The 14673-nt window shown below is 45.3% G+C and overlaps 1 protein-coding gene across 2 annotated transcripts; it reads left to right on the top strand.

The window, feature by feature from the left end:
- The first annotated feature begins 9563 nt into the window (after nucleotides 1-9563).
- On the top strand, nucleotides 9564-11953 carry HOXC6 (homeobox C6). Of its 2 annotated transcripts, none has more exons than XM_054807335.1 (2): nucleotides 9564-10732; nucleotides 11463-11953. In XM_054807335.1, exons 1-2 carry the CDS (start codon nucleotides 10333-10335, stop codon nucleotides 11774-11776), a joined length of 714 nt encoding a protein of 237 aa, XP_054663310.1. In that variant the 5' UTR covers nucleotides 9564-10332; the 3' UTR covers nucleotides 11777-11953. The 2 variants fall into 2 exon arrangements, with proteins under 2 accessions (XP_054663310.1, XP_054663309.1); XM_054807334.1 differs by having other exon boundaries at nucleotides 11439-11953.
- Nucleotides 11954-14673: the final 2720 nt, after the last annotated feature.

Genomic DNA, 14673 nt, shown 5'->3' with positions numbered 1-14673 from the left:
CCTCCCCACCTATCCATCCATCATCTAATCTTATCTATCTCCCTGTATATACCGGTGCCGTGTAAAGATATATATATATGTATATAATGCAGTGACTTCATTTCCTCTCGAGGTTGTATTTCTTCCCCTTTCTTGAGAAATCCTCCGTGGTTTTAATAAGAATAATAATAAGGAGCGTGTGTACGAGCAGAGATTTGCTGCTGGTGATGCCAGCCTGTGCACGTATAGGGCTGGATGTATACATATATAGGGGCGGACATTAAATAAACCCTGTGGGGGAGGGGTGGCAGAGGCGATGGCAATTTTCTGGCTTATTATAAGCGATTTTGGGGGTTCCCCAGTGTGTGGTCAGCGGGGCCGTCTGCGGGAGGGGGGATTTTAGGGAGGAAAGGGGGGAGCTGGAGGCCGGGGGTCTCCTCGCTTTCTGCCTTGCTGCTTTTTTTTTTTTTTTTTTTGTGTGTGTGTGTCTGTGTGTGCGGTTGTTGTTTTCTGGTGGTTTTTAAATAAAAATGGCCTCCTCGATTTTAATTTCCAGCGGGCGCTGGCAGAGATTAATTAGCGAAAGCGGTTTGTTAAGTTCTGGGCTGGGTTGTGGTGGCGGTGTGTTAAATTTAATTAGGGGGGAAAAAAAAAGAAAAAAAAAAGATATGGGGATATGAGGGGGGAGGGGAAAAAAAAAAAAAGCCAAGTTGCCCAAGTTGGTTTCCCTTTTCTTTTGAGAAATCTGGTAAATCCTTGCGCCTGCCTTTGGGGCTGGAAATTACCGGCTGAACAAAACCGAGGGCAGCGATTCTCTTTCCCCTGCAAAGGGAATTTTTTCATTCGGGTTTTGCCTTTGAGACAACACGCGTTTCCCCCATTTATTTTTATTTTCCAGGCATGAAATAAATAGAGGGTTCGGGGATGGGATACGGGGGGGTGGAAAAGAGGGGGAAAAGACGGTTTTGCCTTCGTTTTGTTCGCTGGGAAAATCCCGTGGCGTGGAGGCTCTGCCTGTACCGCGGCTAGTCGTAAAGACATTTTATGAGCAAACAATGAGTGTTTATTGGAACCACATGATTACAGAAATGGGATCTTTTATTGTTTTCAGACTGAAATCCGTCTGCTCTCCCTCCCCGAGCCCCGGGTCCCCGCTCCCCGGGCTGGCTCCCATTAACGCCGGGATGCTCCCACCGCCGCCCCGCATTAAACCTTCCGCCAGGCCTGGAACCCCCCAAAACAACTTTAAAATATATTGATTTTCTCTTTTCCCTTGACGTATTGACATCCTTCAGACACTCGCAATGCTGCGAAACATTTTTAGGATGTAGAGCTGGAATAACGGAATGATTTATATTCTCCGAGGTTTGGTTTGGGGTTTGGTTGGTGGTTTTTTTTTTTTTTTTTTTTTTTGTTAATCCCAGTCTTAAACCAGAGGAAATAAATTGCTGCTTGTATCTGTAACATCAGGGATTGTAGGAAAATTGCCACGTGTTATTGACATGGACTTTCAGGAAATAATACATTTTCTTCGACAGATGTAGTCGGTGGACGGGAAAAAAAAAAAATGAAATCAGGATCCTACAGAAATGTTTAAATGGAAATTCCGCTGTCCCAAATGCTTCCTAATTTATTTATAGGGGCGTTTTATTCCGAGGTGTTGAGTAGGAGCGTATGAAGGACGTAAATACAATCTGTGCAACAAGAGGAATTTACATTTTATGTGAAGGCGTACACATTTTGCACATATATACCCGACCATAAACCTATTTGATACGATCTTCCCCGCGCGTGGGCGTTTATCTCAGCTTCTATAAAAGCGTGTTACGATCAAATATATATAAATACAGAGCATGAACCTGTGGGTGTTTTATTATGCCAAATCCGCCGTGTTGTAAGAGCCTGGAAAAACCTGTAACTACAAAGAAATGATTAGAAAAAAAGCGATTTCCCAACTTGTCGTGTGAAGGAATTTCGGTTTGGGGAACGAATTAACCAAACCCACCAGAAATAATATATGATATATATATATATATATATATATAAAAGCAAACGACACCGGCGTTAGGTGGGAGCGATGAACGTGGTGATGCTCAGATCGATTTGCAATGGGGGTCCGTATCTTTGTAGTTATTTCCCCAATAAATGTGATTTTTTTTTGGGGGGGGGGGGGTGTTAAGTGCTTGTATTTCTAGCCAGAGCTTTATGCAGCAAAGGGGTTTGTGGGGGTTTTTTTGGTGGTGGTTTGTGTTTTTTTTTTTTTTTCCGAGAGAGAAATTTGCGGAGCTCGGCGTGCGGAGAAGAAAAGGCGAGGGGAGATTAAAAAATTGGTCATAGAGGAGGAAACACGCTTTGGGGAAAGATGATGCGTAACATTGGGGGATCAAGAATTTTATTTTTGGAGGAGATAGTTGGGGATCTTGTTACTATTGTTGGCGGGCGCTTAATCCCTGCAGCATGCCCTCTCCGGAGGAAAAAAAAAGGAGAAAAAAGAGTGAAAAAAAAATTTTCAATTTTCAGTGTTAGTGTTTGAGGTTAGGGCTAAAAAAACCCCAACAACAATTAAAAAAAAAAGGCCTTTACCCATCGGATTTGAGGTGGCAGCGGGGAGCCGAAGTGTAGACTCGAGATTTGGGAGGCAAAGCGAGAAAATCAGGGTAGAAGCACCCCAAAATTTGAAGAGGGTGATTTTTTCACGGGGGGGGGGGGGGGCTAAGGGGGGGGGCGTGACCTCCAGCCTCGGAGAGGGAGAAAGACGCTGGGGAGGAGGAAGGCGAAAAGCAGACCCGTCTTCCCCCCCCCCCCTTTTTTTTTTCTCCCCAGACACAAACACAATAAAAGGCAGAAATCCCCGAAATTGCGGGTGTCTGGACGCAGTCTGCAGGGGACAGGCTGCTCGGGTCGCCTTTGTCGCATGGGGACACACCTTGCTGTAAAAGTCTTTGTCCCCAGACTAAAGACCCCGCGTTTCAATGGGGGGCGGGGAGGGGGAAAATAAAAGTTGGGGGGGGGGGGCGGAGAGACTGGGAACAAGGCGAAAAAAAAAGAAAAAAAAAGAAACCCCATTAAAAAAAAACCAACAAAAAAGCCTAACTCCCGCCCCCCCCCCCCCAAATCACCCGCCAGACAAGGTCCAAGGGATGCAGGGGGACGGGGGTTTGTCCCACAGGTGGGGGCCCCCCCCGTCTCCTCCTCCCCCCCCCCCGCCTTTTGAGTGTTTAAATTTCTCCCGTTTTTTGTTTACTTGTTTTGTATACTGCCACCAAGTGACAGAAACTTGCAATTTTTTGCAATTTGGTGCCTTCCCCCCACCCCCCCCTACCCCCCCATCCCCAGCCCGTCTGTGTGTGTAATTGCGGGGGGCTGGGGGGAGACAGGGGCTAGGGAGGGGGGAGAGGACACACACACCCACCCCCCCCAACTGGGAGAGGGCGCAAAGCCCTGCAAAAGCTTCTCCTGCCATCAAAAAAAAAAGGAAAAAGAAAAAAAAAATCACTTTGTGAAGAAGTTTTAGTACCTTTAACATTGAGGCGTGTGTCCCCCCCCCAGACCCCCTCCCCACCTATAAACTTCCCCAAGTTTCCCAAAACCATTTGAAACTCCTCACTTTCTGCTAATTCAGGACAGTTTGGGGTTTTTTTAGTTTTTTTTTATTATTATTATTATTTTATTCCTTTCGTTCCGTGTTACCGGGGTTTAAATCATCCCCATGTACGTGAACTCATAAAAATAGATAAGGCATGTCAACTCGGGAACGGTATTTTCCCCCTGAAAATATGAGTGTATTTAAGCAAATCCTGAAATATTAAATTGTTGCTCGATTAAAGACGATGTAAATGTATAAATTCAACAAAGTGCTCAAGAGGTTGTCTCCAAATATATAGTTTAATTCTGCCTAAGTGATCGCCTCTAAAAAAAACATCATTAAGGCAACTATTATTGTTTCCTGAATTATTTTTTTTTTCCGAGCCACCTATGATTAAATTTCTGCCTTCATATCTGTAAAGAATAAAGGATAAAACTGCCTATAGTTAATGACAACAATTTTTCACTCCTGAGTTATCCTGGCAGAACGTAATAACATCCCACGCCTTTTTATTTTTAATCTCTACACCCAACAGAAGTAATTGCACCTCTACATACATGTACCTATAGATATACATATAGACACACACGTGTGTGCAGCAAAATGTCGCCTTTTATCATTTTACGCCATAAAGTCTTGTCCGCGACGAGTGTGACGTCATGAGCGCCACTGTTTGGGGTGGTTTTTTTTTAATTTTAGGGATTTTAGGGAATATTTCCACTCCATCAGGAAAATAGACCCACTTTTAAAAAAAAAAAAAAATTAATTAAAAGCTGGAAGGCAGATTTATTTTTCTTTTTCCGGGGAAGTTGCTACCTGCTACCTGAGCAGGTTTTACCCCGGTTTTAGGGCAAAAAAAAGTATTTTCCCAGATCCGGTTGAATTAAAAAACCCCATTTATCCCCACTTTTAGCCAAGGAACCACCAGGAATGTTTCCTCAGCCGCCAGACACCTCCCTATAAAAAAAGCACCACTCCGCGATTTCACATCCCCTAAAATATTAGGCTTTTTTTTTTCCCCTTGCTTTTTTGGGGGTTCCCCTTCTAGCGCCGATGAGATTTATTCCGAAGTGCATTTATTCAGCAAGTTCAATTTAATTGAGGCGGTTTTGCAGGGGAGGGGGGGGGGGTTCTCCCCCTGCTTTTTTTAGCTGCTGTTAACTTTTTGCAACGTGGTTACTTGGTAATTTAAGACCCAGCGAAGTCCCGTTTCCGCGGGGAGATTTCGGTGCTGCCTTCTTTTGTTGGGCTGAGATTCGCCAATAAATCTGGGAAGGAAAAAAATAATGAAATAAATCACACCACACCCCCCACCCCTATTAAAAAAGAATATTTGAGAATTCAAAGCCTCCTCCCGTCGCGATATCAACGCGGGGGAAAAAATCTAAATAAACGCTTAAAAGTGTCAGAAAGCGCTTTCAAGCCTCGACAGAAAGAAGAGGGATAAATTTCAGAAGTAGGAACAGATTAATTTCTCTTCCCCACACACCTCCCGGTTTCCTGGTTAGCAGACATGTGTTTTGACAATTGCCAGAATTCTCTCTCTCTCTCTTTTTTTTTTTTTTTTTTTTTTACCTTCCAACCCCTGGAAACGTGTGCAGCAACTGAGAGGTTTTGCAAGGGAGAAAACGCTTTCCTCCCCCCTCGTTATTATTATTTTTATTTTATTTTCCCCGCGCTGTGCGTTGCAACTTGAAGGGAGTTGCCCTGAACTTTTAGTGCACTTTTCTAAAGCAACTCTGAGAATAAACTAAAGGCAACAAGAACACGTTTAAGGCCATTTCCCTCCACCATGCTGGGGGAAAGAAAAAAAAAGAAAAAAAAAGAAAGAAAAAAGAAAAAATCAATAGGAAAAAGCAAAGAAATTACTCGTCTGGGCAACTCTACGGGCGATGCACGGGGTGGTAAATACTCTTCTTTATCCACCTAGAGCGAAAAAAAGGGGTTTGCGGAGGTTTGCATTGAAAAAAATACCAGAAACGGCGCTGGTTGTATTTTTTCCAGCCCCTCTTAGAAAGATATGGGGGGGGAAATGGGTGTTTTCGCTAATTATGGCTCTGAGCATCTTGGTGCAGAAGATGCCTTTTAATTAGGAAATAAAGCTCCTAAATAGGCCACCCTCTTCCAAACGCGGTGTCTGCAGCGCCGGAATAAAACTTTAAATAGTCTATGAAGCTCTGAATAGAAGTATTCAGGGGAAGGAGAGATTTCATCTTTTTTTTTTTTTTTTTTTTTTTTTAATTAAGAGCTGCCCAGACTCTGACTCCGAGGTTGTAATTACAGAGAATAGAGACGGCTCCAAAACAATGCGAGCCATTTCAGGCTGGGGAAGAGGTAAATAAACCTCCACATAAACCTCCAAGAATTTGTTGTTGTTATCCTGTTGCCCCCTTTTTTTGGGGGGGGGGGCGGGTGCGTGTTGTTATCTCTTTTTTATCTGTTATTATTATTTTTTTTAAGCGTTATTTACAGCAAAAAGCAATATTTGCCTAGGAAAACCCTGTTGTAAAGAGCAGGAATAAATTCCCAGCGAAAGACCCAAATAAATAATTAGGACTCACGTGTGCCATAAATGTCAAGTTAAAAAAAAAAAAAAAGGCAAAGGGAAAAGGGGGGGGGGAAGGCAGAGATCCCAGATACAAGGTGAAATCAGTTTAAATAAAAAGGCTTTTAATGGCATCGCTTGTATTTACCTCTAAGAGCTTCGAGTATTTAATCAAATGTGAGCGCGCAGCCTTATGGCCAGATGTCAGTGGTGTGCGTGGGTGTGCGTGTGCCTTACACACGCATAGGTGTGGGCATTGGGAGGGGGGTTGCGATAAGACTAAGGGTGCTCCCCCCTTGGTGCATCCCAAAAGAGACATTTTTGCAGCAGTTTACAGAAAAAACATCCTCACCCTGCTTGAATAATTTTAATTTTTATGTGTGCGGGGGGGGGTGGCATATAGTGGCCGAGCACCTCCCAACCCCCGACCACAACACGCGTGGGTGGGTGGGGGTGGCCTGTCTCTTGCCCCACGCTGGGATCAACCCTAAGTAGGCAACGTGGCTGGAAAGAAAGGATCAAACACCCCCCACCCCCCAAAATCCCCCCCCCCATCACCAACCCACCCAACCCAGAGCTGCTGCAGGGCTGGGCTGCATCTCGCTGCCAGTAGCGGTATCTTCAGGGAGGGGAAAAGGGGGGGGACACCGATTTGGATTTGTTTCCTTTCAGTAATTACTGAGGGATAGAAAACACATGTGTTGGGATTGCATTTTTTTTTAAGCTTTTTTTTTTTTTTTCCTAAATCAGTTCATCAATTCGCTAATTATAGCTGGGAGGGGGAAGGAAATCTCCCGACACATATTTTTTTCTTTCTAATTCCCCCCCCCCCCCCCGTGTGAACATCAGTGGGGGGAGGAAAAAAAAAAGGGGGGGGAATATAGCTTATGAGTGGTGAATGTTATTTCAGATTTCTATGGGCGCTTTTCTTTTCTGGGAACAAAGAGCAACTCCTATTAAAGAGCTACTCGAAGACTTGTACATATTTCTACTGCTGTGTAGCACTTTTAATAAAACATCTGTTCTTGCTTCTGCTGATGAGTTTACATAATTGTTTGCAGACCAATTTAACCAGAAAGCGCCCCACATATTCCCTCTACATGTTTTCATGGGGGAAAAAATAAATACCTTTTTGGTAGTGACATATCTTGATGAAATACTTTCGAGAAATCCCCAAACTGCTAGAAAATATCAATGGGGGGTAAAAAAAAAAATATCCAGTGCATTCAAAACGTGAGACTGAGGAATTGCAATGAGTAAAACATACTTTAATGATGCCTCATTTGTATTTACAGGAGCTTTTGGGGTGGTTGTGCCCTATTTTTTTTTTCACCCCCTCCCCTTTCTCTCCTTTTTCTCCCCAGAAACCTGATTTTTAACGTGGGGAGAGGATGCTATTTTAAGTTTCTTTACGGCAGCTGGTTTCTGTTCACTATAAATCGACCAGACTTTTAAGACTTGCCCTCTGTTTAGAGAAGTAATAAAACACTTAACTTTCTCGACTCCTAGTCACACGGTTATCACACAGGTCTCCGCTACAACAGCCCCGAGCACCTATTTAAAAAAAAAAAAAAAAAAAAAAGGAGAAGGGAAGCAAAATAATAATAATTTTAAAAAATTAAAAAGAAAAAATAACCCCCTAGAAGGAGTCTTTCCAGAACTCCTCCAAACTTTGGCAAGGATGGCGTGGGTATAAATGCCCTTCCATAGGTGCAACTCCCCACGTCAATCTGCCCTAGCAAAGGTCCAACCCATCCAGCTGTAGCTACTTTTAATTTACTCGCCAAATTACATCGGGCTGTAAGCAATACATAAGGTAAGACAACACGCCAATAACTGTAAAGCCTTCATTCATCCATCTCTCCCTCCAGTCCATTTGTTGGACCTTTGCAACAATTTAATATCTGGAAGCAGCTTGCATGGGCAGTGGTGGTTTCCAAAGTAACCCTGCCCTGAAAGGACTTGGGTTCAGAGAAGATGTGCCCATGGCTAATAATATTTGCAACACATCCCTGGCTCTCCAGATCTGTCCAGCTGAGAGTGCCTCTGGCTGGGGGTTTAACAGCTCAGCAGAAGGCGGAAAAAAAAAAAAAAAACCCAAACAAAAAACTAATACCCCCAGTTAATCGCATTTCTTTCCTAGTTTCTTTATTTTCGCCTCTTTCTTTGAATCAAGAAATCCCCGGGCAGGCTTTGGGGAAAGGGGAGAGGGAGAAAAAGGAAACGAAAGGAAACTGAAGTTCGCTTTTTTGGGGGGAAAACGCCTGTAAATCTTCCCCCTGTACATGAGTCTTATATCTGTACCAGGCTGGCTCCAAGTTGGGCAGCCTTAGGTGGGAGCCAGGCTGCGCTCCCTAACAAGGTACATATGCTAAATAAGATGGTGCACACTTCCAGCTATCTCCTTTTTGGTTAGAAACTTTATTTTTTCCCCTAGTGACACTCAGGGGAAGCCTTAACGTTATAGAAGATGAATACACGAGCTTTTTTTTTTCAGTTGTAGTCTCGTTTATGGTTTTATTGCTACCATTGATTACTTTGCTTTGTTACACAGAGGAAAAAGAGCATAAAATCCGTTGGCATCCGGGTTCCTGTTATAGCTGGGGAAAAAAATATACACCCCCCCCCCAACCCTTCTTTGTCAGCTAAAATCTTTTAGGGATACATCGCTAAAAAAGGAATTCAGTCTATTGATTGAGCGCAGGACAAACAAATACTCTTAGTTTTGAATTTCAGTGTGCACCCACAAACCTTGTTCTCCCCAGCCCCCCGCACCCTCACATTTAAAATAAAAACGTGGACACGATGGAGGTTTTTTTTTTAAAAAAAAGCCAACACAGAGGAGGCCAGGGTTTCCCTGCCATAATTGAATTTTTAAATAGCAAGCCACCAGAATGATAAAGATACCTCGCAATATTTACAGATCAGCAGGTATGTTTTACATTTAAGGGGCAATTTATGGCTCTAGATTGAAATTAAAATTAGATTAGCTGTCTTCATTTCAATTAGTTCTAGGTGCAATCTACCCAGAGAAGATAGAATATAATCCCCCCTTTCATCTAACTAAATATTTGCAATAGAAGTTTCCCAATCAGTTGTAAATATCTGCAACTATAAATTGCTGCAAACACAAACACGAGGTTGCGTCCCCAGCCCAGGCTCCCCATTGCTCTCCATTACAAATAGAAATCCTCTTTTTTCTTTTTTTTTTTTTTTTTGCTGCTGTTGTAGTTGTTGTTGCAAATGTAAATATCCTCCAGCATTGAAAATTAACAGGGAAACGTTTGAGGGGAGAAATGTCAAAGTAGAGGAGAAATCTAACTTCCAGGCTAACGTGAGTTTGCAATGTTGGGTGTTGCTTTTCTGGATGTCTTTCCCCCCCCCCCCCTCCCCAAGACATACTTTGGGAAGGCTCTGAAACACGTTATCAATTCAGAAGTCGCCATGTTTTCCCCCCTCTCTTTATGTAATATTTTCTCATCAGGAACACGACCATTTGATTCCATAATATTGACCAATGCTACATGAGAACAAGAAGGGAAAAAAAAAGAAAAAAAGGAGGGTAATTTATGGCTTAATATTCTGTGGACATCTGAGATTTATTACTGTGAATTCTGAGCTATTTTATTACAAGATATTAAGCAAACATTTCCAAAAAAAACACAAAAATAAAAACAAAAACAAACCAAAACACAGGCAACGTAATGCACAGACACACAGACGGTGCTTCCAAACCTCAGTGTCCATTAGCAGAAAAGGGGGGGTGGGGGTGGAGGGGGTTGGGGGGGGTGGGGGAAGGAAAAGTTAAGCCTGGCTTAAGAAATTTGTACACCCCACCACCACCCCACCACCACCCCCCCCCCCCCCCCCCCCCGCAGCCCAGCTGCCTCCCCAGGCAGGACCCCCAGCCCTGGCTCCAGGAGCGCTCCCCTCCCCACCGCATCCTCCCCATCCCCCGGCACCCCGGGGGTGCTGGGGGGGTTTTGGGGGTGCAGGACTTACTTTCCATGCCCACTTAGTTTCAACTAGGGAATCAACAGAAGCAAAAGCAATTTTTTCCCTTTTTGACACCCGCCTCCCCATTGGCTCCCCCCGGGTCAGCTGACTTTGTCATTTTGTCTGTCCTGGAGCAGAGCCTTCCCTATAACAATCTAGTTCAGACTACAAACTGGAGACAGAAATAAATATTAAAGAAATCACACAGCCAGGTATAGAGGACGATATGAATTCCTATTTTACAAACCCATCTTTATCCTGCCATCTAACCAGTGGCCAAGAGGTGCTTCCCAACGTAGCCCTCAATTCAACTGCCTATGACCCTGTCAGGCATTTTTCTACTTATGGAGCAGCCGTTGCTCAAAACCGGATTTATTCTTCTCCTTTTTATTCACCGCAAGATAATGTTGTGTTTAGCTCCAGCCGAGGACCTTATGACTATGGATCTAATGCTTTTTACCAAGAAAAAGACATGCTTTCTAGCTGCAGGCAAAATTCTATGGGACATAATACACAGACATCAATCGCACAGGATTTTACCAGTGACCAAAACAGGAACACTTCGCAAGAACAAAAAACTAGCATTCAAATATACCCATGGATGCAGCGTATGAACTCCCACAGTGGTAAGTTTTACAGCTCGGAGATATAAATTAAATAAACTGAACCATCTTTACGACCTTCTCCCTAGCAGAACAGGCTGAGCGACTTTTTATGGCCCCATAAAAACAATAATATAGCTCCTTCACAGTTGCAGCTACAGGCCTTTTATTTGTTAAGTTGTTGCAAGCAAATATGGCTTGTTATGCTCTTTCTAATTAAAAGACTTCGAGAGTGTAAAATATCTATAATAAAGTGCAGCGAGCTCTGCTCGGGAGTTAAGCACAAAATATTACCGGGGTAAAAATAAGTTTTAATGACGGGTGCGGGAAGTGTGCGGTGGCGGGTTCCCCGCACGAAGAGGGGCCGGGGGAAGCTCCCACTTCCCCCCCCTTCCCGGCTCCCCCAAATCCTCCAATTGGCAGAAATAATGTGGGAAAAAGAAAAGGGGGGGGGGCGGGGAGGGCGGGGAGCAGCATCCCGGGAGAAAATGACCCGGGAGAAAATGCTGCGTGCACAGGGTTCCTTTAATAAAAAAATTTAAAAAAAAAAATTAATTTTTTTTTCGGGAGGGGGGGTGCCGGGGAGGGGGGCAGGCGGCCGTGGCCGGAGGTGGGGGGGGGGAGGAGGAGCGCGGGGTTGCGCGGGGGCGGAGGGGTTGCGCGGGTGCGGGTGGTGGGGTTTTTTCCCCCCCCCCCTTCTTCCGCGTTCTACCGGGCTGACGATTTTTAGTCTGTTTTGTCTCGGCATCCCTAGGAGTGGGCTACGGGGCCGACCGCCGGCGGGGCCGCCAGATTTATTCCCGTTATCAAACCTTGGAGCTGGAGAAGGAATTTCACTTCAACCGGTACCTGACCCGGCGGAGGCGGATCGAAATCGCCAACGCTCTCTGCCTGACGGAACGACAGATTAAAATCTGGTTCCAAAATCGAAGGATGAAATGGAAAAAAGAAAGTAATTTGAGTTCAACCCTCTCCGGGGCGGGAGGGGGGGCCGCCGCCGCTGCCGCCGACAGCTTGGCCAAGGAGGAAAAGCGAGAAGAGACAGAGGAGGAGAAGCAGAAGGAGTGAAAAAGTGACAGCTCGGCGGCAGGACCCCCCCCCCCCGACCCCCCTTCCATCCCCCCCCCCCCCCCGTATTTATCACTGGCACAATGTTTGGCTACGTAAAAAAAAAAAAAATTAATAATGATGGGGGGTTTAAAAAAATATGGTCTAATGTGGACATCCCCTCCCCACCGCTACACAGCCCCCTCCTCCCGTTCTCCCCGGTGACCCCCCCCCACCCGCACACACATCTCCGCCATCGCCTATTTATCTAACTCGGGATAAGACTGTTTCCAGCCGCACACTCGCCCCCCCCTCCTCTTCTCCTCCCCATCCCTCCGCCTCCCCCCCCTAAAAAAATTGGGCATCCACCCTCCGCTGTGCCGGGTCGGACTCTGCCCAGCCGCTTCTCCTCTCCCCAGCCAGAGCAATTCTTCCTCCCCTGGTGAAAAATCTGATTTCCCTGAGAAAGCTCCTTCCACCTAAATATAGCATTTCCAAGAGCATCCTCCTTGTATTTAAGCAGATACCTGGGCTCATCACTGCATACTACAAACTGTGACAGTTTCTGTGTGAATATTTTTAACTGTGTTTGTGGTACCTGTATTTATATTTATGTTTAGCACTGTAATGTTCCACAGTATAAAGTGAATGGAGTTCTATAGCAGTAGAAAAGGAAAAATAAAAATAAAAATCTTGTGTTACACCCTCTCATGTATAAAGGTCATGTCCAGAGGACTATGTTGAGTATTTAATAAAAACTGAATATTATTTTTAAAGTTTATAGAATGGCCTCTGAGCTTCAGTTGAAACCTTTCGTGTTGATAACAGCCTGTTAGAAAGTTCACTTATCTTCTGTGTGTTGTTCCTGAAAATCAGCTCCCTCTCTCCTTTTTCTCCCTCCTTCGTACCTCTCTCATTCGAGAGTATTCCAAAAAAAAAAAAAAAAAAAGGGTGGGAAAAAAATTACATTTTGCTTTGTCTCCTTGAATTAGTCTTGTTACTGTATTGTTCGGTGGCATCAGGAATCTATGCCATACCTCTCGCTTCATGATTAAAAATGGATTTCCAAAGTTCAAAACAGTATATATTTCTTATTGCACCCTCCTCAGTCAAATACCAGGTCAAAGGTTCTGCTTCTTTTTTATTATTATTTTGATTTAATTTGAGCTCTACACAGCTGAGAATCCCCCAGCTCTGCGGAAGAACCCACTTCCCTCCCCCCCGACTCTATTTCGACCCAATAAACCTTTCCAGGGAGGGGGGGGAGTCACTTTTATCCAGAAACTCATCCTTAGGAGAACGGAAATTGTGGATATAACGCTGGGAAACAAACCCTGCTGCTGTGGATCGCAGGCTCGGATAACCCATTGCGAAGGCTGGATTAAAAAAACCTGCATTTTTCTCGCCTCTTTGTCACTACTCTAATATTTGCTGCGCTGTTCAGTAGGTAGCACCTAGCCAGGGACGATATTTCCCTGGAAGCAGCTTAGTCCCCTTCAAGTTTTTTAATGAAACAACCAAGATTTCGTGTTAAGTGACCATAACCAGGAAAAAAAAAAAAAAAAAAAGGGGGGAAAAAAAATGCAGCCTGGGGAGTTTCTTTCAACTCATCCTTTGCTCGTCTCCAGCCTGGAATGTGCAGGCGAATTTTGCAAGGAGCAGGAAAGACGGAAAAAAAAAAAAAAAAAATCTCTCTTAAAACGAAAGAAAACAAGCAAACAGCAGCAAGAAGCAGAAGCCAAGGGCGTTTTGCAAGAGGGTAACGACCTGACCAGGGAACAGGAGGCTCCCTGGGTGTAAACCGGTTTGAATTTAAAAAAAAAAAAAAAAGACAAAAAAACCCACCAAACAAAAAACAAACCCAAACATATATCCACAACCACACATATATAATTCAGCGCCTATAGAGAGAATGAAGGCGATATGTAACACCCAGCGCATTCAAGGCATTCTCTGGCTGTTGAATGGAGACGGAATAGAAAGAAAACGTGCTCAGGTCTGCAAGGCAAAGCCCGAAGCGAGCTGGGGTGGGGGGGGCTCGGAGCTGCCCGTCTCCCACCGCATCCCCCCCCCCCCCCTCCCCTCTCCTTGCTCCGGAGCAGAAGGGAGGGCTGGAAATTCAGATTTGAAGGTATTTATTTCCCCTTCGCCGTGCCCTTTGAAGAGAGGGGCTGGTTTCTCCAGCGAGCAGCAGACAAGGAAGATCCAGGCTTCTGCCAGCAATAAATTGCAAGGGGGTGGTGGTGTGTGTGTGGGGGAAAGGTAACAGGAATGTAAACTTTGGCGCATTGGAGGAGCTTATATGCGAGGAGCAGCCCCTGCAGAACGCTCTGGAGCTTCCCCGACCGCCACCGCTCCCAAAAACCTCGGAAAACAACGCGGGGAATGTGCTTGTTTCCACCTAGCCAGCAAATCGTCGTGCAATTAAAAAAAAAAAAAAAAAGAAATTAAAAATGATGCGGAGGTAACGCGCTGCTGCGAGCTTTCATTCCTGGTTGCACCCAGCGAAAAGAGCAAGAAAAAACCCCAAACCCACCCAAAACCCAACAAACAAGGTTTTTTTTTTCCCCCCTATCCGCGCAGCTGCGATTTTAGGACGGAAGGAAAAAAAAAACGCGCGCAAGAATAAAAAGGAAAAAAAAAATTTTTTTTTGAAAATCGCGGAGCAGTGCGCGGAGGGAGCTCGGACGCAGCCTGCGCGCTGCACACACCCCCCCCCCCTTCCCTCCCTTCCCTTCCCTTCCTTCCCTTCCTTCCCTTTTCCCCCCCTCCGCGGGGGGCGGTGCGGTACGCGGGGGGGCGCGGAAGGGCTGTGCGCTGCCGCGGAGCAGCGCTAGGTGCCGCTGCCGCCTCGCCGTCCCGCGGCGCGCTCCGCCCGCGCTCCCCCGCGCACCCCCGGCGCCTTCCGCGGGCGCCCA

Source organism: Grus americana, chromosome 31 (assembly GCF_028858705.1).
Source record: "Grus americana isolate bGruAme1 chromosome 31, bGruAme1.mat, whole genome shotgun sequence".
Lineage (NCBI taxonomy): Eukaryota > Metazoa > Chordata > Aves > Gruiformes > Gruidae > Grus > Grus americana.
This window is presented reverse-complemented; position numbering and strand designations above follow the sequence as displayed.